This window comes from Leucoraja erinacea, chromosome 21, assembly GCF_028641065.1.
Source record: "Leucoraja erinacea ecotype New England chromosome 21, Leri_hhj_1, whole genome shotgun sequence".
Taxonomy (NCBI): domain Eukaryota; kingdom Metazoa; phylum Chordata; class Chondrichthyes; order Rajiformes; family Rajidae; genus Leucoraja; species Leucoraja erinaceus.
The window spans coordinates 29,354,463-29,382,360 of record NC_073397.1 but is presented as its reverse complement, the minus strand read 5'-3'; the positions used below and the strand labels follow the sequence as shown (position 1 = coordinate 29,382,360).

General features: G+C 43.4%; 1 protein-coding gene across 2 annotated transcripts in view; it reads right to left on the bottom strand.

Moving 5' to 3' along the window:
* LOC129707455 (beta-1,4-galactosyltransferase 5-like) overlaps window positions 1-27,898 on the bottom strand; it is a 61,525-nt gene that overhangs the window by 19,228 nt on the left and 14,399 nt on the right. Inside the window, exon 2 of one of the 2 annotated variants that reach the window (XM_055652493.1) lies at window positions 3,911-4,045. In XM_055652493.1, the coding sequence (XP_055508468.1) occupies window positions 3,911-4,045 (135 nt within the window). The remainder of the gene's footprint in view (window positions 1-3,910; window positions 4,046-27,898) is intronic. The other variant, XM_055652494.1, reaches the window with a different exon arrangement.

Genomic DNA, 27,898 nt, shown 5'->3' with positions numbered 1-27,898 from the left:
ACCTCTGGACTTCCTGAAGTCTACAATGAGCTCCTTGGTCTTCTTGGAATTAAGGGCCAGGTTGTTGTCAGCGCACCATGCTGCTAAGTGCTGGACCTCCTCCCTGTAGGCCAGCTCATCGTTGTTGCTGATGAGGCCAATCACCGTTGTATCATCTGCATACTTGATGATGGTGTTAGTACCATGTACAGGTGTGCAGTCATAGGTGAAGAGGGAGTAGAGGAGGGGGCTCAGCACACAGCCCTGAGGAACGCCGGTGTTCAGGGTGAGGGTTGAAGAGGTGTGCTTGTCTAACCTCACAGACTGGGGTCTGTTGGTTAGAAAGTCCAGTATCCAGTTGCAGAGGGAGGGGTCGATGCCCAGGTTACCGAGTTTGGTGATCAGTTTTGATGGAATAATGGTGTTGAATGCTGAGCTGTAATCGATGAACAGCATTCTTACATAAGTGTCTCTGTTGTCAAGGTGGGAGAGGGCGGAGTGAAGTGCCGTTGAGATGGCATCCTCCGTACTCCTGTTCTTGCGGTAGGCAAACTGATAGGGATCCAGTGTGGGGGGTAGGCAGCTTTTGAGGTGTGCCAGGACCAGCCTCTCGAAGCACTTGGTGACGATGGGGGTAAGTGCAACTGGGCGGAAGTCGTTGAGGCTTGCCGCAGTGGAGTGTTTTGGCACTGGCACGATGGAGGTGGCTTTAAGGCAAGTGGGGACAACTGCTTGGGCAAGTGACAGGTTGAAGATGTCAGTCCAGACGTCTGTCAGCTGCGCAGCACAGGCACTGAGCACGCGCCCGGGGATGCCGTCAGGGCCAGCAGCCTTACGTGCATTAGTCCTACTCAGTGCCACGTACACGTCGTAGGGGGTGAGTGTGAGGGGTTGGTGATCGGCAGGTAGCACAGCCTTGATGGCTGTCTCTAGATTGTCCCTGTCGAAGCGGCCATAGAAGTGGTTAAGCTCCTCAAGGAAGGAGGCGTCGCTGGATGTGGGGGTGATGTTGGAGGGTCTGTAGTCCGTGATGGCCTGGATGCCTTGCCACATGCGTCGGGGGTCGGAGTTGTTGTTGAAGTGCTCCTCAATCCTGAGCTTATGGCAGTGCTTGGCCTTCCCGATGCCCCTCTTCAGGTTAGCCCTGGATGAACTGTAGGCTCGAGCATCGCCTGACCTGAAAGCGGTGTCCCGTGCTTTCAGCAGTAGCCTGACCTCGCTGTTCATCCATGGCTTCTGATTCGGGTATATGGTCACCTGTTTGAGGGAGGTGACACTATTGATGGTGGAGTTTATAAAGTCCAGAACAGAGGATGTATAGGAATCAATGTCCGTGTGAGAGTCAAGGGTGGCCTGGGCTGCAAACGCCTTCCAGTCAGTGTTTCCAAAACACTGCTGAAGTGTGAAGTCCGCTTCCTCTGACCAGACTTTAACTGTCCTTACAGTTGGTTTAACCCGTCTGATGAGTGGGGAGTACTTAGGGAGCAGGAACAATGAGACGTGATCAGACTGACCAAGGTGGGGGAGGGGGATGGCTTTGTAAGCTTCAGCCATGTTGGTGTAGACTTTGTCCAGTGTCTTGTCTACTCTAGTGGGGAAGGATACATGTTGATGGAATTTGGGGAGTACAGTCTTCAGGTTGGAGTGATTGAAGTCACCCGCAACAATGAAGGCTGCCTCGGGGTTGTGAGTCTGTTGTTTGCTAATGGCAGTATGCAGCTCTTTCATTGCAAGCTTGGCATTAGCATCAGGAGGGATGTAGGCTGCAGTCACAACAGTGGAGGTGAACTCTCTGGGCAGATAGAACGGTCTGCATCTAACCAAGAGGAATTCAAGGTTAGCTGAGCAGTGACTCTCGATGATGGTGGAGTAACTCTCGATGATGGTGGACTCACAGAGAGTTGTGAATTCTCCGGCTCAGAGGGCGGTGGAGGCCGGTTCTCTGGATACTTTCAAGATAGTTAGATAGGGCTCTTAAAGATTGCGGAGTCAGGGGATATGGGGAGAAGGCAGGAACGGGGAACTGATTGGGGATGATCAGCCATGATCACATTGAATGGTGATGCTGGCTCGAAGGGCCAAATGGCCTATTCCTGCTATCCAAGGTCAACAAAACATTGGTTTCTCATTCTTATAATTAAGCCTCTTATAAATAGAACCAATTTGAATTAAAAAGCCATTAGCTCTTTTAAACTACTCAACTGATCTGATGAGCCACCTTTTATGACCATAGTTTCCCTTGAGAGCATTGGGATTTCCCTTGAGGTTTGGCGGGAGAGATAGATCAACCATGATTGAGTGGCGGATAAGAATTAATGGTCTGAATGGCCTAATTCTGCTCCTATCACTTCAGATCTTATGTTACTCTGCTGCCGACACTCCTACCACGCTAGGGTAGTGCAAAGGTAGAGTTGCAGCCTTACAGCGCCAGAGACACGGGATCGATCCCGACTATGGGTATTGTCTGCATGGAGTTTGTCCATTCTACCCGTGACCTGCATGGGTTTCCTCCTACAATCCAAAGACATACAGGTTTGTAGGTTAATTGGCTTCGGTATTGCTGGTCGGGGCAGATTCGGTCGGCCGAAGGGCCTGTTTCCGCGCTGTATCGCTCAAAATTAAACCAAAAACGTGCAACTTGGCATTGCCCAGTGTCCAAGGTGAAGAACAAATTCTTTAATTGTACAGTAAAAAACAATCAGGTTACAGGCCCTAATAAAACTCCAGCAGATAAATCTATTGGCATGAACATTGTACAAGCAACTTTCCTCTGTCAGTGTTGCATATCTGCGGTGCTATGAGGCTGGCATATTAAGTTCTGTTCCCATATGCAAGGAACAAGAGTTCTTTTTGTTCCTTTAATTATATTTCTAGTGAATCAAGGGTATTTTTAGGTGCGTAAGATGTAGATGTCAGTTGTTATATTCCAGCCAATAGATATTCTGCATGGGCAGAACCCACCACAAAGTAAAATATGAACAAAACATTGTGTCATGAAAATATAACCATATAACAATTACAGCACGGAAACAGGCCATCTCGGCCCTACAAGTCCATGCCGAACAAATTTTTTTCCCCTTAGACCCACCTGCCTGCACTCGTACCATAACCCTCCATTCCCTTCTCATCCATATGCCTATCCAATTTATTTTTAAATGATACCAATGAATACAAATGATACCAAATATATTTGATAAGGCGAGCTTCACTTGATCACAATTTACAAAGTACAGCAAGAAATAATTCCATCTTGTCAAACAATGACACTGCAAATACACGAGAAAAGTTCAAGATCACAAACTTTAATTTTCTTAATTGGGAGTGCCATTAACAGTTAGCAGAAGAATGGACTGTGTGATGTGATAAGACAGCCACTAACAGGCTGAGATAGGCAGTCTCTGGAAAGTCTAGTTGGTGAGAAGGGATCATTCAAAAATGAAATATGCCATTATCTAACATTCAGGTTTCCATAAAACCGCCAATTTATTTTAATGAGTTACAGGCACAATGAAAACCTTGCTTGCAGCAGCATCACTGGCACATGGGCTCAGATCATAAACAGAATGTAAATCATAGAAGACTGTGAAAATTAAAAGATTGTGCAAATACACAATTGGAACTAAAATGTCCATCGCTGTGTCCCACTGGTGAGCTAGGATTAGGGTGGTGACAGTTCGGATCAAGAACATAGAACAGGAAGAGGCCCTTCAGCCCACAACGTCTGTACTGAAAATGATTCCAAGATAAGTTACTCCCATATACCAGCACAAAGGTACCAAGGCCTTGAAGGAACAAATGTTATTGTGCTGCAAAAAAAAGTCAACAGGGCATAATAAAACTTTAGAAGATATATCTATTGGCATGCTCAATCTTGTAGAGTACGGTACATATGTTTGTGTAATGGATGTTACCATGGCGACTGTATAAATACCTGTACCATTAAGACTGTTGTTCATCTTGACATAAGTGCCACGAACCACTTGTTCATACATCTGAGATCCCATCGTTTTCACACTCTCTCTAATCATGATGCCCTGAGCTTGCACCATAAATAGGTAGGTGTTCACTGGAAAAGAAAAAGGCACAATTAAAAACGGTTCATGGTTGCACGTTCAGTTCATATGATTATATGTCATATGTACAACAATTAGTAATACCGGCCAACCCGAACTCAAACAAAAAAAATACAAACTTTAATCTATTGACACAATTTTGAAAAGGCACCTACAATACTATAGGCTTAAAATTCAAATGTTCTACATACTACAGTCCTAATCAAAATAACATAAATATATTTATTTAAATGCACAAGAGAAAGACAGAGGAGCAGGTGGGCACAATAACAAAGGGGATAAAGGGGCAGTAACTGCTTCCATTGGTCAGAGGGTTAAGATATTGCTGCTATCCTGTCAACAGAAAGACTATAGATGATTACAATCAAGCAGTCCACAGTGTGCAGATAAAGAGAATAATGTTTAGTTCAAGATAAAAGTCCAGTAAAGTCCATTTAAATATAGTCCACGGGTCTCCAATGAGAGGTCAAGACAACTCTCTAGTTGGTGATAGGATGGTTCAGTTGCCTGAAAACAGCCTTTAACAACAGCCTTTGTTAAGGCCTGCCTTCACCCAGAGTTGTGAATCTGTGGAATTATCCGTCACAGAAGTCAGTGGAGGCCAATTCACAGGAGATTTGATTTAGCTCTTAGGGCAAAAGAAATCAAGGGATATGGGTAAAAAGCAGGAACGGGGTACCGATTTCAGATGATCAGCCATGATCATACTGAATGGCAGTGGTGGCTCAAAGAGTCAAATGGCCTACTCCTGCACCTATTTTTCTATGTTTTATTTTTCTATGTAAACTGAATTGATGCCTCTACTAATTTTATATATATCTATCAAGTCTCCCTTCAACCTCCAGCATTCCAAAGAAACCATCCAAGTCTGTCCAAGTCTGTCCAACTTCTCCTTGTGCCTAATACCACCTAACCTTTTATCATTTTGTATAAAAATAAATACACAATATGAATCTAAGGAAATGTCCCATGTATTAAAATATTTTTGAGAACAGAGACTTTGCCACCTCAGTCACTCTTTCTTCTCCCTATTCCCGTCCAGCAGAAGGTACAGTAGCTTGAGAGTGTACACCACCAGGCTCAGGAACAACTTCTTTCCCCGAAGGGCTGAATGGCCTACTCCTGCACCTATTTTTTTCTGTTTTCTATGTTTCTACGTCTTTAGACTTTAGCAAACGTTATACTTTGTCCATTAACAAAGAACAATTCATGGATGAAGCTCAGGACCAACTTGGTCTGCTCACCTGGAGATGAATTAAGGCAGACAACCTGAAACTACAGCCGTTTAGTAATTATGCATTTACAAAGTGGTAGATCTGAGCTAGGGAGATCTTGATCCATTTTATGTTACAAATTACCAGATGCAGCAGAGGTTCACCTGCATCTCCAACCTCATGTGTGTGTATATGTGTGTGTATGTGTGTGTGTATATGTGTATATATATATATATGTGTGTGTGTGTGTGTGTGTGTGTGTGTGTGTGTGTGTGTATGTGTGTGTGTGTGTGTGTGTATACACACACACACACACACATATACATATACACATTTATATATATATATTATTTTTTTTTAATTTCAAAATAGATTTTATTCAAGTTATAAATATATACAATACGTCAACTGTGCGAAAAATTCATCTGACATTTTCGGAGGCTATACAAATTGTTCAATACAGTCTACACATTTTCCAAATTTCACAAATCTGTCCCCCACCCGTGCCACTCATGTGGCCCCCTGGCGCGGGATACCTTCCCTTATTTTGAGGGGCGTCTCCACCAAACCGTGCCCCCCCCCCCCCCCCATATCCAGCAGCGGAAGGATCCTAGACTGTGGCCCTCCCCCACCGATCCTTGGCGTTGGCTGCACCGAGCTTCAGTGCGTCCCTCAGCATGTACTCCTGCAGTCTGCAGCGGGCCAGTCGGCAACATTCCTGACGGACATCTCGCTCTGCTGGGTGGTGAGCAATGCTCGGGCAGAAATTATGAGGTGCTGTTGCTCTAATTTGCGCTGGACCTCACTCTGACAATGGAGGAAGCCCAGACCAGAAAGGTCAGATTGGGAATGGGAGGGGGAAGTTAAGGTGTAGAGTATCAGAACTTGGTATACCCAGGATGTGACTCGTCTTGTGACTCATAGATGACATTTCACTGCCTTGGTTATTAATGCTCTTTTCTATCCACAGCCAAAACTTTTCTAATGTGACTCATGTTGGTCGGTATGGCAAGTTGTCGAAAGGCCTGTTTCCGAGCTGTATGACCATGACTAATAGTTTCTATGCCGACCTATATAAACCATAGCTACTACCAGAACTTGTCATATAATTCATTAATTGAGATAAATTGTTTCTATGTTTGCATCAGAACTGGCCAGGATATGATGCAATGTTATCACTTGTAAAAATAATTCTAATTTCATTACTGTAGAAAATGTGTCTGATTTGCTGAGAATTTGTAACCTTCTTCTTTCAGCCTTCCACCTATCAAATCTCCACCCATCATTGGTTCACCTATTCCCTGTCACACTTTGTCCTAGCCCTCCTCTCTTCCAGCGTTCTTCCCCCCCCCCCCCCCCCCCCCACTAACTACACTGAAGAAATGTCCCGAAACTTCACCTATCCATGCTGCCTGACTCGCTGAGCTATTCCAGCAATTTGTTTCTCTCTTTGTAAACTAGCATCTGCATTTCCCGATTGCTAAATATATTCCACATTCCCTCAACTTGTATTATTTCCCACATCTCCCTACTTTCTATTCTGGTTATGATCATCTGGCAACTGATCATGAAAGCAGTTTGTCACTCATCCTTTTGTGTCAATGCCTGGCACTCTGCATTTACTGTTGGAGTTGTGAAACAGGTGCCCACGTAACACCATGTGCGCATTCAACTCAGCTGGCTCACACCAAGGTCAAGCAGAAACTGTTTTGGCCCAGGAGACTTTGAAGGTATGAGACGGGAATTAGCTGGGACAGACTGGTAAATTATATGTAAAGGGTTGACAGTGGAGATGCAATGGCCAAAATTTAAGGACTGCATGGATGAACTCGAAAAATTGTTCGTCCCTCTCTGGCGAAAAAAAAAACAGGGAAGGCGGCTCAACCGTGGCTAATGAGGGAAATCAAAGATAGTGTTAAAACCAAGGACGAGGCAGAAAGGGCTATCCCACTTTCACAAGTTATTCACAAATTCTCCCAAGTTTTCCCATTGATTCAAACTCGCAGAATGTTCGTAACGAGTCCGTAGGAGTTTGTAGATCATTCGTAGCGGCTCGTTATGCTAACCGTAGGTACTCGTGGCATCAGGTAAGTCGGGACATTTTTTCCAGCCCAAAAAAATGTCCATGAGTAAAAAAAATGGTCGGGATGTGGACTGGAGGGTAGCCAACGCATCTCCACATTAAGAAAGGAGAGAGAAAACGTGGAATTATAGACCAGTTAGTCTTACAACGGTATTGGGGAAGATGCTCGAGTCAATTGTTAAAGACGTGCAGGTACAACAGGAAGTGAAGAAAGCAAATGGCATGTTAGCCTTCATAACAAGAGGAGTTGTGTATAGGAACAAAGAGGTCCTTCTGCAGTTGTACCGGGCCCTAGTGAGACCATATCTGGAGTATTGTGTGCAGATTTGGTCTCCAAATTTGAGGAAGGACATTCTTGCCATTGAGGCAGTGCAGCATATGTTCACAAGGTTAATTCCCGGGATGGCAGGACTGTGATGTGCTGAGAGAAGGGAGCGGCTGGGCTTGTATACTCTGGAATTTAGAAGGATGAGAGGATATATTATTGAAACATATAAAATATAAGTTTGGACACGCTAGAGGCAAGAAACATGTTCCCAATGTTGGTGGAGTTCAGAACCAGGGGCCACAGTTTAAGAATAAGGGGCAAGTCATTTAGAATGGAGATGAGGAAACACATTTTCACACTGAGTTGTGAGTCTGTGGAATTCTCTGCCTCAGAGGGCGGTGGAGGCCAGTTCTCTGAATACTTTCAAGAGAGCTAGAAAGGCTTCTTAAAGATAAAGGCCTTCAGTGCGAGAGGATTTGAGTTTAGAAGCAAGGAGGTCCTACTGGAGTTGTACAGGGCCCTGGTGAGACTGCACCTGGAGTATTGTGTGCAATTGTGGTGTCCTAATTTGAGGAAGGACATTATTGCTATTGAGGCAGCGTTGGTTCACCAGGTTAATTCCCGGAATGCGGGACTGACATATGATGAAAGAAATGGTCAACTGGACTTGCATTCACTGGACTTTAGAAGGATGAGACGGGATCTGATAGAAACATAACATTATTTTTTACAGGCTGGATGTAGGAAAAATGTTCCCGATGTTGGGAGAGTCCAGAACCAGGGGTCACAGTTTAAGAATAAGGAAAAATACCCAATGCCGGCGACCAGTGATTACCTCGTACACTAACACTAACCTACACATACTAGGGACAATTTACAATTTTACCGAAGCAAATTAACTTACAAATCAGTTCACCTTTGGAGTGTGGGAGGAAACGGGAGCACCCGGAGGCGACCCATGCACGCAGTCACAGGGAGAATATATGAACCATGCAGTCATAGGGAGAAGTCGGGATCGAACCCGGGTGGCTGGTGCTGTAAGGCATCAATTCTACCACTGCGCCAACTGCACTTTTGGGTATTTTTTAACATAGATCAATAGGTTCTGGATTAACAAGGGCGTCAATGGTTAAGGGGAGAAGGCAGAAGAATGGGGTTGAGAGGGATTAGCCATGATCGAATGGTGGAGCAGACTCAATGGGCCAAATGGATGAATTCTGCCCCTATGTCTTATGGTCTCAAGTATGATAGTGTCTACATATAGGATTTTTACTGAACTGTGGGCAAAAAAGGAATTTCTCGGTCCTGAGGTACATGTGACAATAAAGTATCAGAACCACAGCCTGAAAGATGGACATAGACATGTGAACTAGAATGTTTTCTTTTTGAGTTTAGTGTGGCAAAATTCCATCCAGTGGCAAGAACTGTTCTTCACAGCTCCACAGCTGCCAGTAAATCCATCCTGCCAGTTTCCCAAATGCTCATCCGTACATTCGGGTGACACGTAAACTGGGCTTTCATAACCTGGGGAGGAACAGCATCTTCGACCGCTAAATCAGCTATTTCAATATCATGCTTCAGACTGTTGGATACTGTGTGTTGTTATAAACCAATTGCAAAATAGCCACAAGTGAATGAAGTAACGTGCCACAAAACAAAATAAGCCCAGCACATTACAATTCACTTTGTTCAAGGTCAAATCCAAAGCATGGGGATTTGTATTCACATAATCAATACAATTACCTTGAGTAACATTACCTTGAACAGCACCTCATATTCTGCTTGGGTAGCTGACAACCCAATGGCATGAACGGCAAAATCTTCCAATTTTATGTAACCTCTCACCCCTCCTCCTCCTCCCCTACTTTCCTCCTCGCCTCCCCTGTGCCCCACATATTCACACCCATCTCTCCCTTCCTCTTACATACCTCCTTGTGTCTTCACAATTTGCAACTCTTCAGCCTTTCAGTCTCACACCTTCTGTTTTAATCTCTGGCCTCCAACCATCCGCCCATCAGTCCCAACCCAAAACAACGCCTAACCATGTTCTCCAGACATACTGCCTGCCTGACCTGCTGAGTTACTCCAGCACTTTGTGTCCGTTTGCAACCATATTGAGGTTAGGATTAATAAAACTACAATTATTTGTCCAAAATTACAATAAATGTGAAGCAAGCACAAGAATTTGATGTACACTGACACAATCTTTCAAAAAGAAAACAAAAACTCCGAAGGAAAGGGTTCAGTGTCTTTTGAAAGGAGGGCCCTACATTTTGCTATCACCACACTAAAAGGCCATTCTCACGGGGCGACTTGACGCAAGATGTAACCAGAGTGAAGTGGTCATGGTCTAGCACGATATCACACGATATAACAGGGGGGGTAGATAAAGAGTTCCCACGGTACTCGGCATTTCTGTTATTTGTGCGAGTGACTTATAATAACTTTATTTATAAAGCACTTTAAACAACTGCAGTTGCCACAAAGTGCTGTACATGAGAACTCATGGACAAGAAATTATTACAAACCATTAAAAACCGTAAAACAAAGGACTATAAAACAATAAAAATTAAAAGACATTAAAAGCACTAAAAACAGGAGCAATGTCTCAGCCAGAGAATAAAAATTAGTTTTTAGGGTGGATTTGAAGATGGACAGTGAGGGGGCCTGTCTGATGTGCAACGGTAAGGTGTTTGGCAAGGTGTTCCAGAGTGCCGGAGCAACAACAGAAAAGGCTCTATGCCCTCTGAGCTTCCGCTTAGACCTTGGTACCTCAAGGAGCAGCTGATCAGCTGACCTGAGGCACCGGGCAGGAGCGTATAGGTGGAGCAGCTCAGAGAGGTAAGGCGGGGCGAGCCCATTCAACGATTTAAAAACCAAGTAAAAGAATTTTAAAATGAACTCGAAAGTGCACTGGGAGCCAGTGAAGGGAGGTCAAAATTGGCGTAATGTGCTCCATCTTTTGAGTTCCGGTTAAGAGGCGAGACTTGTCCGTCTCCCGAGCTTTCCCGCTAAATCTTGAACGAACATTGTGAACTGTGAAGTGTCACGTGGCACAAATGATGTCACTTTTTTTTCCCCCACACACTATAAATATCCTCCCTTGGTCGAATTGGCTCATTTGGAGACATGCCTGTACTAATGCCGTGACTTTACTGCAGGAAGATGCCATATTACTTAGACGATGTTAGTTGCGCCCAAGTTTAAATTTCCAACGTGTGTTTCAGAAGTACCACAGATCCCCACCTCTATAAATTTCTATCTGGCAGTGTTTTCCGTCTCAGGAATTTCAGCCCTTTGTCTATATTTGATGACAGTAACTACAGACAAAGGGCTGAAATTGCTGAGACAGAAAACACTGCCAGATAGAAATTTATAAAGGTGGGGGTCTGTGGTACTTGTAAAGAGTCAGCGCAGAATCCTTGATAATCAAAAACTGTCTGAATCAGCAAGTTAGACACAAAATGCTGGAGTAACTCAGCGGGCCAAGCAGCATCTCTGGAGAAAAGGAATAGATTCCATTTTTGGTCGGGACCCTTCTTCGGGATGATTGTAGGGGGGAACTGGAAGCAAGAAAAGACCGGGACAAATCAGGGCCAACAACAGATGACCTCAGCAGGGTATTTTGAAGAGGGGTCCCGACCCGAAATGTCGCCTAACCCTTTCCTCCAGAGATGCTGCCTGACCCATTGAGTCACTCCAGCACTTTATGTCTATATTTGGTTCCCTGATAGGCCAATTGTTGGCTAGGGATAGTGTGATCCCAAGAGGGGACCATCGTTGCAAACCTTGGCCTGGTTAACCAACATTTACTGCATGGGGGAGGGGGGGGGGGGGGGCAGGAGGGGGGGGGGGGGGGGAGAGAGAGAGAGTGCAAGTTACCTAAAATCAAATAATTCAATGTTCATAGTGAACACAGACACAAAATGTTGGAGCAACTCAATGGGTCAGGCAACATATCTGGAGAAAATGAACAGGTGGCGTTTGTGTCCATCTTCGGTAAAAACCGGCATCCGCAGTTCCTTCCTGCAAAATGGATCTCAGTGTCAGTCTCGGACTCCCGTTGGCAGGCCATTCGGCCCACAGCCCGCCCAACGATGACTAACCCATGTCACAGGGCGATGGTGTGAAGGCGGAGTTAGACAGAGCTTGATAAATGTTACGGTTGGGGAATGGGCCATAATATAGCCAGGGAAACGCTGTTATTCGTGATGCCCCCTCCGCTCTTTCCCAGCTGTTCTCAATCGCACCCCTGGCCACACATAAATTTATACTTTAAGAAGGAATACACGGAACATTTAAACTCAGAACGCTTCTAACAGAGTGAGCCATGTGAGCACTTTGATCATTCTCCCTGTATTTGCATTTGACAAAATAGTCGGAAAAAATGTTTAAAAGTGTTCATACCTTTTGCTATGCTACGCCTAATTGGCCCTTACCTCTGCGAAAATAGTCTGATATTCGTAGGTGAAATGTCACCAACAATAATTGATTCTATTATTAATTGACTAATAATTGACTCTATTAGCGGAAAGATGCAATTCTGATCTAATATTATCAATGCCTCTGTCTTTGGAAGCAACACCAGCAATTTATTAAATCTGACTACATGCGGCACAGTGGTAGAGTTGCTGCCTCACAGCCCCAGAGACCGGGGTTCGATCCCGACCATGGGGGAGAGAGAGAGAGAGTGTAAGTTACCTAAGTTACCCAAGTCAGATCTGGGAAGAAAAACATAAAAAGCTGGAGTAAGTCAGCGGGTCAGGCAGCATCTCTGGAGAAAAAGAATAGGTGGCGATTCGAATCGGAACCCTTCTTCAGACATCCTAATCGGAATTGAGTCTGAAGATGTGTCTCGTCCCGAAACATCACCTATTTTTCTCCAGATGCTGCTTGACTCGCTGAGTTACTCCAGCTTTTTGTGTCTGTCTTCGGTTTAAACCAGCATGTGCAGTTCACTCCTTACACGGGTCTCTGGAGAACATTGATTGGTAGCGTTCCGGACCCTGCTTTGGAAAGGCATCAATCGCTAGTCGGCGAGGACTCCGAGCTGTATCTCTCGAAGAAGTATATGTGAAAAATTTCTCACGGACCATAAAAATGCGGGACCTTTCAGTAAAGTCCCTTTTAAAGATTAGTTATTTTCTTAACATAACTCATGAATAAGTTGATGTCCATATGCAGATGCAAATCTTTATTTTTTAAATTCAATCCCACAGAAGACAATTTTTACTCACCTTCTGTCCCCTCTGTCCAGCTTCCGGGTTCACTGTTCGCAGGAGTTCCCACGGTAAACGCAAGAGTTATTACGGATATCGCACTGGCCACTACGTCCCTATAATGTTGCAATGTTCAACTACAAGTGTACGTCACTCTTGGAGAAATTCAAGCTTGCTGTACGGTTATCGCACGAGGTTCCCACGATGTTCAACTCTGGTTAACTCTCGTGTCAAGTCGCCCCGTGAGAATGGCCTATAACTGGTAGAGCCTCTACCCCACAGCCAGAGGCCTGGGTTAGACTGGTGCCATCTGTGCAGTGTTTGGACGTTCTCCCTGTGACTGAGCGAGTTTCTTTTGGGTGCTCCGGTTTCCTCCCACATCCCAAAGATGTGTAGGTTTGTAGCTTGCCTTGGTAAAGTTTTAGAGGAGTATGGGCCAAAAGCAGGGAGGTGGGACTAGTGTAGATGAGAAAAGATGGTCGGTGCGGGAAAGTTGGGCCAAAGAGCCTGTTTCAATGCTGTCTGACTCTAACAAAGACCTCATTTCCAGACTTGCTGGCAAATGCAGTTCGAGAATGCAATGGGTGACAATGTCATCTGCACTGTAAGCACTGTGAGGAGTGTGGATGTGCGATTGAGACTCGGGCTCTGCACAACGGATTCATCAGGAAAGGCCTCAGGAGTAGGTTAACCTATGATGAGCATTTTGCGGTACTGGGCCCGTACTCGTTGGAGTTTAGAAAAATGAGAGGGGACCTCATTGAAACATTCAGAATAGTGAAAGGCTTGGATAGAGTGGATGTTTCCACTAGTGGGAGAGTCTAGTTCTAGAGGTCATAGCCTCAAAATAAAAGGACGTTCTTTTCGGAAGGAGATGAGGAGAAATTTCTTTAGTCAGAGGGTCGTGAATCTGTGGACTTCTTTGCCATAGGAGGCTGTGGAAGCTACGTCAGTGGATATTTTTAAGGCAGAGGTAGATAGATTCTTCATTAGTACAAGTGTCAGAGGTTATGGGGAGAAAGCAGGAGAATGGGGTTAGGAGGGAGAGATAGATCAGTCATGATTGAATAGCGGAGTAGACACGATGGGCCGAATGGCCTAATTATACTCCTATTCCTTCTATGACCACCAGCACAGCACGGTCAAGGTGTTGGAGAGTCCTGGCGATGAGGTATTTCACCAAATGACCTTGACGTTCTGCTCAGGAAGGTGTGAAATGCAGCAGTGCAATTCATATACAATAGACACTGCCACAGTTCACCAATCATTGTGGGAAATGAATATACAGCAGATTCACATCAATTGACATCAGACCAAGTTGGGACATTGTAGAAACAAGGAGCTGCAGGTGTTGACATACAGTAAAGGACACAAAGTGCTTGAGTAACTTAGTGGGTCAAGCAGCTTCCCTGGAAAACATGACACCCATCCATGTTCTCCAGAGATGCTGCCTGGCCCTCTGAGTTAATTCAATACTTTGTATCCAAGCCTAGGTGTTGTGTTGGTATTCTGCAAATGGGAAAGACCCACTTCTTTGTCAGTGGAAACTGAATACTTTCTAGATTGACTATAATGGAGACATAGAAACATAGAAATTAGGTGCAGGAGTAGGCCATTCGGCCCTTCGAGCCTGCACCGCCATTCACTATGATCATGGCTGATCATCCAACTCAGTATCCCGTACCTGCCTTCTCTCCATACCCCCCGATCCCCTTAGCCACAAGGGCCACATCTAACTCCCTCTTAAATATAGCCAATGAACTGGCCTCAACTACCCTCTGTGGCAGAGAGTTCCAGAGATTCACCACTCTCTGTGTGAAAAACATGTTGTAGAAGCCGCTGAAACAAGCAAGCTAATCTGAGAACATCTCAGAACTCTTGGAAATTATTTCAGTGTCTTCAGTTTCTGGGCGGCACAGTGGTAGAGTCACTGTCTTACAGCGTCAGAGACCAAGGTCGGTTCCTGACTACGGGTGCTGTCTGTGTGGAGTTTGTATGTTCTCCCTGTGACCGCACGGGTTTTCTCTGGGTGCCCCTGGTTTCCTCCCACATTCCAAAGAGGTACAGGTTTGTAGATTAATTGGCTTCTGTAAATGTGTCTCTAGTGTGTAGGACAGCGCTAGTGTACACTGCACTGGTTGGCAGGGACTCACTCAGCCAAAGGGCCTGTTTCCACACAGCACCTCTGAAGTCTTAAACAATTGCTTATTTGGAGCAGCCCTCTTTGTACTTCAAGCAATATGCCACAGGCATGGAAATTTGGAATGCAACAAATGCTGCGACCAGCCAGAAAATCAGGCAGCAGAGTGAGTGAGAGAGAAACAGAAAGTGAATGTTCAAGTACAATTATCTTTCATCACATGGAATTTTTTAAATCTGTATCACTCTATGTATCACATTCAGAAACATCTATTGAAGGGAGAAATACCTGCTGAGTACAGGAGAGGGGGAACAGGGCAAAGATCAGGCCCAGAAATTTAGGCCGTCACACCTGTGCAGTGGCCGTTCCTCACCTGCAGCATCATAACACACAACATTCTTTTTTTAGTGTTTAGAGATACAGCGCGGAAACAGACCCTTCGGCCCACTGAGTGCATGCCAACCAGTGATCCCCGCACATTAACACTATCATACACACACACACACACGGGACAATTTTCACTTATACCAAGCTAATTAACCTCTAAACCTGTACGTCTTTGGAGTGTGGGAGAAAACCAAAGATCTCAGGGAAAACCCACGCAGTCACGGGGAGAATGTACAAACTCCATCCAGACAGCGCCTGTAGTCTCTGATGCTGCAAGCGCTGTAAGGAAGTAACTTCACCGCTGCACCCTCAGAGGGGGAAAAAAAAAGTACAATTAGCAAGCCTACCTCTCTGTCATCCAAGACAGCCGCCTGTAGTCTGATTGGTGCTGCACTTTGCGCCTGTAAGGCTGATTGTAACTTCAGACGCTGCTCACCTGAACATGGGGGAAAAAAAAAGGTATTGAGTTTTTTAGCAATTAAACCTCTCGATTCATATTTATTGTATCCATGATTGTGCATTGTCCAAGGCCGCTCCGTTTTACTCCCAAATGATATGCAGGCTTGCAGGTTCTGCACTTGTAAAATGCTCCTCTGTGGCTGATTGGGGCCCAAAGTTGCAGACAGAAAAAAAGCTCACCTGAACATGGTTAGATTGAATAAACTCAAGCTTAAGGTATTGAGTTTGTTTAGTGGTATTAAAGTCCATCCCGATTCACTATTTATACCTTCCTATGATTGTGTGGGTTTCCACTGGGCTCTCCGGTTTTCTCCCACATCTCAAAGATATGCAGGCTTGCAGGTTAATTGCTCTATGTAAAATTGTCCCTCATGGATGTTAATGTGGGATTGTAACATAGAACTAGTGCAAATGGGTGATCACTGTCAGCATGGATGCGAGCCAAAGGGTCTGTTTCCATGCTGCATCTCTAAATTAAAGTAGCATTCTACAGAAAATATCCACTCCACATTCAATCTTCCAACTTTCTGAAGAAGAGCCCGGTCCCGAAACGCAACCTATCCATGTTCTCCAGAGATCCTACATTCCAGCACTTGGTGACACTATTTTGGAAAACTGGCACCTGCAGTTCCTTGCATCAACATTACAATGTTGTTATTGTCGAAGGAGACAAATTTTGCTTGAAGTATAATTTTTTGCAAGACATGTGTCTCCCTATTAAGGATCAAAACTAAAACTGCCCAGACTAAGTGCATAGAAAGGAACTGCAAATGCTAGTTTGTACCGAAGATGGACACAAAAAGTGCTGGAGTAACTCAGGGGGTCACGCAGCATCTCTGGAGAAAAAGTATGGGTAACATTTCGGGTTGGAACCCTTCTTCACACAATACATTAATGTTGAAGAGAGACATAAAATGTTGGAGTACTGAAGGAGGGTTCCGACCCAAAATGTTACCCATTCTTTTTCTCCAGAGATTCTGCCTGACCCGCTGAGTTGCTCCAGCACTTTGTAGCTAAACCCAGACCAAGCCAAGCCATTAAAATCCAAAATTCTCCCTTTCTTTTCTGCAGAGGTGCCAGAAGGCAGTAAACTGCTACTGCAGTTCATGCAATCTTATATTATGGTACACAGAGACCTCCTAAAATAAACTGCCAGCATTTGCACATAATTATCCACTAAAACCAAACTGCACAAAACTGAACAAAATTAGCTTTATTTTTTGCACCACCGGAAACATTGAATCAATTCTTCATGAAGACTCTCAAACCCCACACAGAACCACAAAGATGAAGTCACACACTCATTCAAATCAGATCAGACCAATTCCGAGAAGCACCATGCATCACGGGCATCCCATGCGTAGACCATGTGCCAAATAAGTCTGCAGTTCCTCATTACAACATTTGTTCAATGTTCAAGATCTTATACAGCCTCGTCCACCCACACATTTTATTTCCGTCCACTAAAACACGGCCAGTCTGTGTGCTTGAGGGTTTCACCCAATGGCCTAAAAGATGGATTATCTCTGAACAGAGGCTGCAGATGTCAACAGCTTGACCATACCTTTCCACAATGCCCACTTTGGAGGCGGCACAGTGACGCAGCGATAGAGTTGCTGCCTTACAGCACCAGCTACTCTGCTTCGAACCTGATTTTTGGTGCTGGCTGTGCGGTGTTTGTACGTTCTCCCTGTGAAGGCTTGGGTGCTCCGGTTTCCTCCCACATTGCAAAGACGAACAGGTTTGCAGGTTAACCGACCTGTAATTAGCCCCTCGTGTCAGATAGACCAGTATACGCTGGTTGGCATTGCTGGTTGGCATTGACTCAATGGGCTGAAGGAACTGTTTCCACGCTGCATCTCAAAAAAAAAAATCCACAGATTTACCAGGTAGAGACACAGTAGATTGTTTTCCTGCCAAAGATAATTTCACACTGCACACAACAAAGTTCAGCTAATTTGGTACTCACTGGGATCCAATCCATACGATAACAAAGATGATAGGGTACTGTTCAATTCACCTCTACCTCATTGAGGACATTCATGCTCATAAGTGATAGGAGCTTAATGAGGCCGTTCGGCCCGTCGTCTACTCCTCCATTCAAATCATGGCTGATCTATCTTTCCCTCTTAACCCCATTCTCCTGCCTTCTCCCCATAAACCTCCAACAAATTGCACTTAGTCAAAGCAATTTCTTCATGGCAATGCTGAGAACTATATTTTACACTCTGTATCTACCCTTTGCTCTATCCATTGTACGAGTTCGAACTGATTGTATCTATGTATGGTGTATCTGGTCACTTTGGATAATATGAAAAACATTTTTGTCACTGCACCTCAGTACACATGACTAAACCTAAATCTTAAAGTTAATTACTCCTAACTATGTTTTGGGAATATTTTGTAGTAAATCAATCTACACACCAGTTGAAGTGCAATTTTTTTTTTTTAAATTGAAGAAACGAAACAAAAAGCTGCGAGGCCGTAGTTATCTTTGAACAGTCTATCTTTCAGATGATCACTTAACCAAAATTGCAGGATGCTTCAGGTGTCTAGAATTTTAAGATTCAAAGCAAAGATAGGAAAGAGGTCAAGTCAAGTCAAGTCAAGTTTATTTGTCACATACACATACGAGATGTGCAGTGAAATGAAAGTGGCAATGCTCGCGGATTTTTTGTGCAAAAGACAAACAACAAAACAACCAAACAAATTATAAACACAATCATAACACACACATTCTTTGTGTAAACGCAATTAAGAGGAAAGTAAAATAATCAGTCCAACACAGGTAATGGCATGGTGGGATGACTCCAACACATTACAAAAAAAAAAGGATGAGATAGAAATAAAGTGTATCCACATCTGATAGGATGGGCAATGTGGAAGAAAGTAGGCAGGAAATAGGCAGAGTGACAGGGCAATGAAACAACTGACAAAAGCATAAAGGATTACACAAAACAGCAACTGCTAATTCTTGCACAATGGCTTCATGAAAGGCCCCCCATCTCAATGTCATGTATCACTCTCACACTACAATACAATTTATTTGTTGTCATTTGAACCTCATTGAAGTTCAAATGAAATTTGGTTTCTGCAGTCATACAACAAGAAAAAGAACCAAGACACACAATTTACACAAACATCCACCAGTGAATCTCCTCCTCACTGTGATGGAAGGCAAAGTCTTTTCTCTCCCCTGCACTCCCCATTCTCCTCCCGATGTCAAAGTCAAAGCCCCCAGCAGGCAATGGTAAGTAAGTCCCACGGCCATAAAGGCCGCGCCGGGCAATGCAAGGCCACTAAACACTATCTAGATCCCAAAGATGTGCATGTTACCAGGATAATTGTTTTTTGTAATTTCTCCCAGTTCGTAGGAAATGGATATGAAAATGGGATAATATAGAATTAATGTGAATGGGTGATAGATGGGCAGCATGGACTCCGTGGGCCAAAGGCCCAGTTTCCTTAAAGATGGGGCAACACAATGGGTCAGGCAGCATCTCTTGAGGAAAGGAACAGATTATGTTTTGATTATAAGGGTCTCGACCCAAAACGACACCTATTCCTTTTCTCCCCACATGCTGCCTGACCTTCTAAGTTACCCCAGCATTTTGATGTCCATCTTCGTCCAGAACAAGGGTCAGAGTTTAAGGATAAGGGAAAAATCTTTTAGGACCGAGATGAGAAAAACATTTTTCACACAGAGTGGTGAATCTCTGGAACTCTCTGCCACAGAAGGTAGTCGAGGCCAGTTCATTGGCTATATTTAATAGGGAGTTAGATGTGGCCCTTGTGGCTAAAGGGATCAGGGGGTATGGAGAGAAGGCAGGTACAGGATACCGAGTTGGATGATCAGCCATGATCATATTGAATGGCGGTGCAGGCTCGAAGGGCCGAATGGCCTACTCCTGCACCTAATTTCTATGTTCTATGTTTCTATGTTTGGTGTACACTAGCAACTGTGATTCTTTCCTACCAATCTTTAAAATGTTACATTCGGTGCCACAGATAGACACGTTTTAAGACACAATGTGCTTAAGTAACTCAACGTGCCAGACAGCATTTACGGAGAACATGGATAGGTGACATTTTGGGTCGGGACCCTCCCACAAAAACACATTTTTATTTATTTATTTTTTAAAACTTCATGCTCACTAGCCTGGCTTGCAGTAACCATTGATAATCATATTCAGAAGGCTGCACAAGTTTGCATTTACCATTAGCCTGTATTGTCATTGAACACAGGATATTAAGTTTATTTTGAAAACATCTTCTCACCAAAGCACATCTTGAATCATTAAATGCCATCAATTTATTTCTAATCGGGTTTTAAAAGCATCTGCTTTCAAATTTAGTTTAGAGATAACGAGCTAACAGGCCCTTCGGCACACCGAGTCTGCACCGACCAGCGATCCCCGCACACTAACACTATCCTACACACATTAGAGTCAATTTACAATTATACCAAGCCAATTAACCTACAAACCCATACATCTTTTGAATGTGGGAGGGGGGAACCAGAAATCTTTGAGAAATCCTACGCAGGTCACGAGTAGAACGTACAAACTCCATTCAGACAGCACCCGTAGACAAGATCAAACCCGGGTCTCTGGCACTGTAAGGCAGCAACTCTACCGCTGTGCCACCGTGCCGACCTGGTTCACAATTTTCCAGGATGTTCCTTTGTACCGATTTAAATTTCAGTCACATAAAACAAGGTCCTCTCTAAAGCTAGAGTGTCAATTAGGAGCTTGGTCAATAATGAGCACAATTTTCCCCAGATTAGGTTGTTGTTGTATTCCTAATCCAAACTACTGGTGAAAAAACAGCAGCTGAATTAGGAGAATTCTGTTACATTGGTGATAAATTTGATAGATAAAGGAATTGACAAAAAAAGACAGTGATTTCTTCAAGTTTATTTACAGATAAATCGGAACACTGTATGGTTATACATTAGTCATAAAAGGCAAAAACAACACGCACCAGATTTGGTGCCTTTTGTTCTTGTTATTTGTACCAAGATACCAACAAGGAAGTCATCAGAGGTATGCAAATAAATTTTAAAGTCAAATTTTCCCATAAAGATCTCAATCAGAATGGCTTCGGGAAATAGCAACTATATCTATGCAAAAGATCTAAATCAGAACTGTGTTATAAATCTATTGTTCACTATTTGTTTGCAGCTTTCATTAACACAATCAAACCTACAGATTAAGACATCACAGGGTAGAACAAACCTAAAAGAGTTTTTTTAATCCCTCGGGTGTTAGTTTAAAATTGGCACATGTGTCTGTACAAACATGAACACATGTATGTTTCCTTGAGTGGCAAAAATATCAATTTAATCACTTCTTCAGACAATCTGATGAAGGGTCTGGACACGAAACATCACCCATTCCTTCTCTCCAGAGCTGCTGCGTGTCCCGCTGAATTACTCCAGCATTTTGTGTCCACCTTACATTTAAACTAGCATCTGCAGTTCTTTCCTACTCAATTTAATCCCCACAGAATGCAAGACTTCTTGAAGCTGGCAAAAATCCAAGTTCCCATACTATTTAACTCCTCTTCCCACGCAAACCTTTCTGCCCTGGGCCTCCACCACTGTCAGAGTCAAGTCAAGTCAAGTTTATTCGTCACATACACATACGAGATGTGCAGTGAAATGAAAGTGGCAATGCTCGCGGACTTTGTGCAATGCGGAGTGAGGCCAAACATACATTGGAGGAGCAGCACCCCATATTTCGCTTGGGCTGGGAGATTTAATTCCAATGCCCACAAAATACAGTTCAAATACACTGTCTGCACAGATCGTGGAAAGGAGAAACAAAACGGCAAAATGATTGTAAAATTTTAAAACCCGACAAGCAAAAAGTTTCCATCATAGGCTGCTGCAGTCCACAAAAAAAGTTATTAAAATGTACTAAACTGTATGGTGCAACTGTAGTATGGTCTTTATGATAAATATGCCACCACAAATATTTCTATTAATGAACACTATATTTGTCATTAGAAAAATAATGGTATCTCATATCTTCACGCACCAGTATCTTTGGTGTGAAAAGACAAGTTCTCAGATTTTCTCGGGTAGAAGATACCATAAATTTGATACATTGTCAGATAACAATACAAGCTACAAGGTATTAGGTATTAATAACACGAATGTTCAACACTTTAAATATAATGTTACGGCGTGCAAGTTAACATTCTGGAGAATAGGATATCCCAAATGGAAAGCATTCAATAGTTAAAAATATTATCGCATGATTTTTAAGAGATTATTGTACCAAAACCAAAATACAACCTACTGTTAATGTTTAACTTGTAGCAACCCATTTCATTAAACTACTCAAGTCGTGAAATACCAATAAAGCAATGTACTACAATGCAAAAGAAAATCCATAATAAGCAACTGTTAAGATATTCATGAGATCCTTGGAACCCAGAAACATAGAAACATGGAAAATAGGTGCAGGAGTAAGCCATTCGGTCCTTCTTTCCAGCACCACCATTCAAAATGATCATGGCTGATCATCCAGAATCAGTACCCCGTAACTGCTTTCTCCCCATATGCCTTGATTCCGTTAACCCACAGAGCCACATCCAACTCTCTCTTGAATACATCCAGTGAAATTGTCTCCATTGCCTTCTGTGGCAGAGAATTCCACTCAAACTTCAAAACATAATATGCCTTGATTTTTCTCCAACCATTTGTAAGCATCAGTCAACAAACAAAAACTGCTTCAACCATGCAAGCCGTTAAAACAGGAGTCAGCAACCAATTAAAAAATAAACTTCTCTGGAAATGACAATATGCCAGAAGTGTGTAATCAGGACAAACTGCACCAACATGGAACAATACTATTAACCTAACATTCAAAATCAATCAGTTGATGTGAAAAAATTACCCCTTATATCCCCTTCAAATTTTTTTTCCTCACCTTAAATCCATAAGCTGTTTTGATGCCCTAAACTGGAATAAAACATTTTGATTATCTGGCCTTACAATCTTCAATACTTCTATGAGGTAACCCTCAACCACCTTGTCTCAAGAGAAAACATGCTCAGCCCATGTGATTGTTCTCAATCTCAAGTCTTCAAATCCAGACAACATCCTGGTGAATCTTCTCTGCACTGTCTCCAGAGCAACCACAAGTGTGGCTTAAGCTGTGTTTTTCAAAGTTGCATTACAATGTTCCAATTCTTATATTCTATGCCCTGGTCTATAAAGGCAAGCCAAGCAGTCGTTGAGCTTTCTTCACCACCCTATCAACTTGTGCTTCTTTTTTCAGGGAACTATGAACTTGGACCCCATGCCTCCACCCCCCAATTGTTTGTTCATTAAAATTCTATAGTACCCGACCATTTACTCACTGGACAGGTCCTATCTCTATTTGACATCCTAAAATGCATGGCTTCACACAAGATTCAATTTCAGCTGCCAATTCTCTGCCAAACTTTCCATCTAATCGATATCTTGCTGGAGTATCAGACAGCCTTCTTTGCTATCTACATCATCACCAATTTTCAGGTCAACAACTAAAACACTAACTACCTACATTCTCATCCAAATTGTTAATGCACATCACAAACATCAAAGGACACAGCACATATCCTAGCAAAACATCATTAATCACAGGCAATCCATGAGGGAAACATTCTTTGACCACTGCCCACTGCCTCCTATCACCAAGCCAATTTTGAATCCCTTGTGTATTAATCTTCTGGACTAGACAATCATATGGAACCTTGTCAAATACCTTGATATTGTCCATGTAGACAACGTCTGTATCAAAAAGAGTGCAGAGAAAACTTACAAAGATGTTGCCAGGACAAGGGGCAAGCCATTTAGAATGGAGACGAGGAAACACTTTTTCTCACAAAGAGTTGCGAGTCTGTGGAATTGTCCGCTCAGAGGGACGAGGAGGCAGATTCTCTGGATACTTTCAAGAGAGAGCTAGATATGGCTCTGAAAGATAGCGGAGTCAGGAGATATGGGGAGAAGGCAGGAATGGGGTACTGATTGGGGATAATCAGCCATGATCACATTGAATGGCAGTGCTGGCTCGAAGGGCAAATGGCCTACTCCTGCATCTATTGTCGATTGTCTATTGACTTATGGGGCTTAGCTGGAGGGAGAGTTTCAGCAAGCTGCAACTTTAATCCTTCAAGCACAGAAGATGAGGAGTATTCTTACAGTGTATAAAATCATGAGAGGAATAGATAGGGTAGGTACACAAGAGTTTTTTTAAAACCTAGAGTAGGGAAATCCAAGAACTGGAAGACAAAGGTTTAAGGCGAGAGTGGAGAGAATTAATAGGAGCCCGAGAGGCAACCTTTCCCCCACACTCTGGTTATTTGGAAGGAGCTGCCAGAGGGGGCTGGACTTTAGACTTCACTGAGGACATTAGATATACAGCGCAGAAACAGGCTCTTCGTCCCACCAAGCCCATGCTGACCAGCGATCCACCCCATACACCAGCACTATACTACACACTAGGGATAATTTACAATTTACAGAAGGCAACTAACATACAAACCTGTACATCTTTGGAGTGTGGGAGGACACCAGAGCCCCCAGGGAAACCCACGCAGGTCACAGGGAGAATGTACAAACTACATAGACATTTGGTGCCTTGTAATTATTCGTAACGACAGGGAAATCGTTAGAGGAATGCAAATAAAATTTAAAGTCAAATTTCTCAGAAAGAGCTCAATCAGATTAGCTTCAGGAAGCAAGAACTACAGAACTACATCTATACAAGAGCTCCAAATTGGAGCTATTGTGCTATAAATTCATTGTTAACTATTTAATTGCAGCTTTCATTAATACAATCAAACCTACAGATGAAGGTGTCACAAGGTAGAACAAACTTCAAAGAGTTTTTTTATCCCCCTCAGGTATTAGCTTAAAAATTATAGGCTAAAGTGTCTGTACAAACATGAATACATGTACGATTCCTTGAATGGTGAAAATATCAATTTAATCCCTTCTTCAGACAGTCTGAAGAAGGGTCTGGACCCGAACGTCACCCATTCCTTCTCTCATCGAGGCAGAATTTCTGATACAAAAATCAAATTCACTTTTGCAAATCAATCGCTTCCTTTTGCAAATGTATATTAACCCTGTCCATTAGAATATTCTCCAATAATTTCCCCAACAATGATACAAGGCTCAACGGCCTATAATTACTTGGCTATCATTGCTGCCCCTATCAAGCAAAGGAACAACATTAGCTATCTGTGGTTTGGATTATTCTGCAGCAACACTGCAATATTATGCAACATACCTGCCAAATCTAACAACCGCATTGAAGCCAATCCATTACTTTAAAATGGTGTCATGTTGGCTTGGAAGGAAGCCCAAAGGAAAACGTTTGACTTTCGCAAAAACTTCCGCAATGTCTCATCACTCACACCATCTGATCTAAACAGGTGAGGGAGGCCTCAATCAGAAGGCTGTCTTGTGGCAATCTACACCGAGGCAAGATAAACACAAAATGCTGGAATAACTCAGTGGGTCAGGCAGATCGCTGGAGAAAAGGAATAGGCAACATTTCAGGTCAAAACATTCCTTCAAACCATTGGAGGCTCTTTGGTCATTGGTGCTGTCACCAATCTGTTCTGTACCTTTTCATACCCCTAGTTTTAATCTCCCCAAACTCTATGTGCAGAAGGGTCTCGGCCCAAAATGTCACCCATTCCTATTCTCCCGAGATGCTGCCTGACCCGCTGAGTTACTCCAGCAACATGTGTCTACCTTTTGTGTAAACAAGCATCTGCAGTTTCTTCCTACACATTAAGTCAAGGCAAGGTTTGCTTCAATATCTTCAGCAACAGACTGGTTCCACCAAGATGCAGGACAGAACACCAGAGGAAATCCTTCTTCCCTGTGGCTATCAAACATTACAACTCTTCCCCCCTCTGTCATGGGGTAGACTGAAACTGAGACCAATTCCCCTTTTTGAGGATGTAACAAGTAGAATGGATAAGGGAGAGCCGTGGTGTATCTAGACTTTCAAAAAGCCTTTGACAAGGTTCCACACAAGTGTGCAAAATTAGAGCACATAGCATTGACATGGGTAGAGAACTGGTTTGCAGACAGGAATCAAAGAGTAGGAATCAACAGGTTATTTTCAGAATCGCAGGCAGTGACTAGTGCCGCAAGGCTCAGTGCTGGAACCCCAGTTGTTTACAATATATATTAATGATTTAGACGAGGGAATTAAATGTAACATCTCCAAGTTAGCGGTTGACACTAAGCTGGCAGTGTAAGCTGCGATGAGGAAACAGGGCAACTTGGATAGGTTGGGTGAGTGGGCAGATGCAGTGCAGTATAATGTGGATAAATGTGACGTTATCCACTTTGGTGGCAAGAACAAGAGGCAGAATATTATCTGAATGGAGTCAGATTAGGAAAATGGGAGGTGCAACGAGACCTGGGTGTGCTTGTACATCAGTCACTGAAAGTAAGTATGCAGGTTACAGCAGGCAGTGAAGAAGGCTAATGGCATGTTCACCTTCAACGTGAGAGGATTTTAGTTTAGGAGCAAGGAGGTCCTACTGCATTTGTACACAGACCTGGTGAGACCGCACCGGGAGTATTGTGAGCAATTTTGGTTTCTTAATTTGAGGAAGAACATCATTGCTATTGAGGGAGTGTAGCGTAGGTTCCTAATTCGACTGGATGAAAGAAAGGGTCGACTGGGCTTGTATTCACTGGAATTTAGTAGGATGAAAGGGGATCTTATAGAAACATAAAATTCTAAAGGATTGGACAGGCTAGATGCAGGAAAAATGTTGCCAATGTGGTGAGAGTCCAGAACCAGGGGTCACAGTTTAAGAATAAGGGGTAGGCCATTTAGGACTGAGATGAGGAAAACTGCTTCACCCAGAGAGTTGTGAATTCTCTGTCACAGCAGGCAGTGGAGGCCAATTCAGTGGAGGGTTACACAGAAAAGCTGGAGAAACTCAGCGGGTGCAGCAGCATCTATGGAGCGAAGGAAATAGGCAACGTTTCGGGCCGAAACCCTTCTTCAGTCTGAAGAAGGGTTTCGGCCCGAAACGTTGCCTATTTCCTTCGCTCCATAGATGCTGCTGCACCCGCTGAGTTTCTCCAGCTTTTCTGTGTAACCTTCGATTCTCCAGCATCTGCAGTTCCCTCTTAAACACCAATTCAGTGGATGTTTTCAAGATCTAGCTCTTAAAGGAATCAAGAGATATAGGGAAAAAGCAGAAATGTGGTACTGATTTTAGATGATCAGCCATGATCATATTGAATGCTGGCTCGAAGGGCCAAATGGCTAACTCCTGCACCCATGTTTCTATGTTTCCAAAAAGGCAGCAAAGGATCACATTTTTTCAAGAAAAGCACTGGACGTATCTGAATCTTACTCCTGCAAAGAAAAACTCTTCATTTTAGAGTTTTGATTCTGAACGGTCTTCCTGCTTATTCCTCATACAGAGCACAGGATTATAGATTATAGGATCACAACAACGTTCACTTTTATAACTTACTCAATTGATGTACGAGATTTATGAAAACACTCAAGAGCCAAATCAAATTAGCACACTAGCCAGCATCTCTGGAGAGAAGGAATGGGTGACGTTTCTGGTCGAGACCCGTCTGAAGAAGAGTCTCGACCCGAAGAATCTGAAGAAGGATCTCAGCCTGAAATGCCACCCATTCCTTCTCTCCAGAGATGCTGCCCGTCCCGCTGAGTTACTCCAGCATTTTGTATCTACCTTCGATTTAAACCAGCATCTGCAGTTCTTTCCATCACATTAGCATGAACCAACTTTCACATTCCTTTACGCTCGAGAACATCCCCAGTCACTAAATAGCCATGTCCCCAGGGAGAATTAATCACCTCCTAAAGTTTCTACTAAATGCTCTAATTTGTGGGGCATTGCAGAGGTTCCACAACTAAGCAGCTCTTTGTGGTCAAGGATGTTAGGTGTCACATTGTGCAGCTGTTTGTATGCCGTTCTAGTTTTCCTCTTACTTCATAAATAATAAGTATACACAAATCTGACCAGATGATTCAGCTCAAGTTAATTCAATAATATGAAAAGTCAG